Here is a 1,887-nt window from a genome sequence, read left to right as displayed (position 1 = left end):
AGATAACAGGAAGTGAAAGAAGTGAAAGGGTGAAATAAGGAGAAAGAGGAGGAGTTGGGGGTGAGGGAGGAGGGGTGAGGATGGAGCGAGGTGTGAGGGAAAGGATTGGGGGAGAGCGAGGAGGGTAGGAGAGAAGGGGACGAAGGGATGGGGGAGAGGATGGGGGAGGGGTAGACAGTAGAGATTGATTTGTTTATAAACTTACCTTATAAAATTTTGACTCTATGTGTAACTGAGGATGTTTTGTTTTGATGCATTCTAGCTTTATAGCAACCTCCTCGCCTGTCGATATGTTCGTGCCTGTAAAAAAAAATAGAATATTAATATTTCATATAAGCAAACTCATACATGCACTTATTTAATCTAATATCCCTATTTTAGCAAGTGTTATGAAAATATGATTGTATCTTTATGTCACAATATTATAATCGGCTTTGCAGTGCTCGCTGTTCAGTACACCAATTGGTATAAGTGCCAAATTTAAGCTAACCCAAAGGATAATAGTATTGTATAATTTCGCACCAAATGTAATGAATGATGTGCCCTACCTATAAAGAACACAAAAATACTCATGCTGTTTGAATGACCTTGAACCTATACCGTTCGACCCTCGCGCCGCCTTTACCAATGATACCGCGTCACTGTGGCCCCTTTCCTACCGTTTACAAAGTAAACACGCAAAGTAGGTGTGGTGACCTAGTTTGCATTACCTTTTCGTAAAGTGCATTTTCAAAGTCATATACGTCGCATGCTTTATATTAAACTTATTTCTAGTATAGCATCCACATTCCTCCTTTAACAGTTCACAATCCGACAAATTTGTGTCAGGTTCTCATGGTAGTTCAGAAAGACTATGTCCAGCCATTCATGTTACTAGTGTTCCTCACAACGTGGTGGGCCACGAGGTATGACGTCCAGGAGAACCCCTCTGACTGGCGCGCGTCCGGTGACGTCACTATGAACTACACTGATTGGCCAGCGCCAAGTGACGTCACGATAATATTACTCAATAGAAGAGCTCAGAAGGCGGGCTGCTGTGAGTCACGTGGCCAACAACGTGGCTGGGGCTTGAAGATAATATCGCACAGGTCGTAGGAGCCTCCAAACTGTCCGACTACAAAGGTGCATGAAACTACTGCTCTGACAATAGAAAAAGCCTCAGCTCAGCAAATGGACGGCATGACCATGGGTTAGTCATGACAAGATACTGATCCTTGTGTAATCTAGTCAAGCGAGATGCTATTCCCACAAAGTTTGATCATGAAAACAATGATGAGTGCCAGGTTGAATCATCTGATCCTATACGTAGCTGGTATTTTCACTATCCTAAAATTCTGTCGTAAGGGATGGCATTAAAATTAAAGGTACTGCGTGGAGATATTAAAGAAAGTTCATACATCCGTCAAGATTAAAAAGAAAACGAAAAAAATCGAGGAAGCGGAGAACGAAAAAAGAGCTACTCTCGCCTCTAGGATTTACACCCTCAAAACAACACCCTGCAACCCCGTCGCCTACTCCGCTCGTGTAAAGATCAGTCCAACGGAGATGCTACACCGACTGATCCATACTCTTCACATACACATTCACAAGCTCCTCACACTTACTCCTGCTGGTATGTAGTACCACGGCTTGTCAGAACTGGCTGCCAGGCAAAATCAGCGTTGTATATCACATCTTATGCTCCTTGATTGCCGGACACACACGGTAACTATAATGCGTCTGCACCGAAACTTTCCAATATATTCTAACTGGCCGCTGTGCAATCTGTTCATATTAGGCATTACCCGCTGCAGAATGAGGCAGGATGAGCATAACTACATAGGGACGGATATACATACATGCCACATGTACAGTAATCAAGCATGCAAAAGATAGTATCATACGACG

General features: G+C 43.2%; 1 protein-coding gene across 4 annotated transcripts in view; it reads right to left on the bottom strand.

The window, feature by feature from the left end:
* LOC119593735 (casein kinase I-like) overlaps positions 1-1,887 on the bottom strand; it is a 47,875-nt gene that overhangs the window by 16,093 nt on the left and 29,895 nt on the right. For all 4 annotated transcript variants that reach the window (XM_037942745.1, XM_037942748.1, XM_037942744.1 and 1 more), the window contains exon 3: positions 206-300. In XM_037942745.1, the coding sequence (XP_037798673.1) occupies positions 206-300 (95 nt within the window). The remainder of the gene's footprint in view (positions 1-205; positions 301-1,887) is intronic.

This window comes from Penaeus monodon, chromosome 32, assembly GCF_015228065.2.
Source record: "Penaeus monodon isolate SGIC_2016 chromosome 32, NSTDA_Pmon_1, whole genome shotgun sequence".
Lineage (NCBI taxonomy): Eukaryota > Metazoa > Arthropoda > Malacostraca > Decapoda > Penaeidae > Penaeus > Penaeus monodon.
Note: the sequence above shows the minus strand (reverse complement) of the source record. Positions and strands in the feature narration are given on the sequence as shown.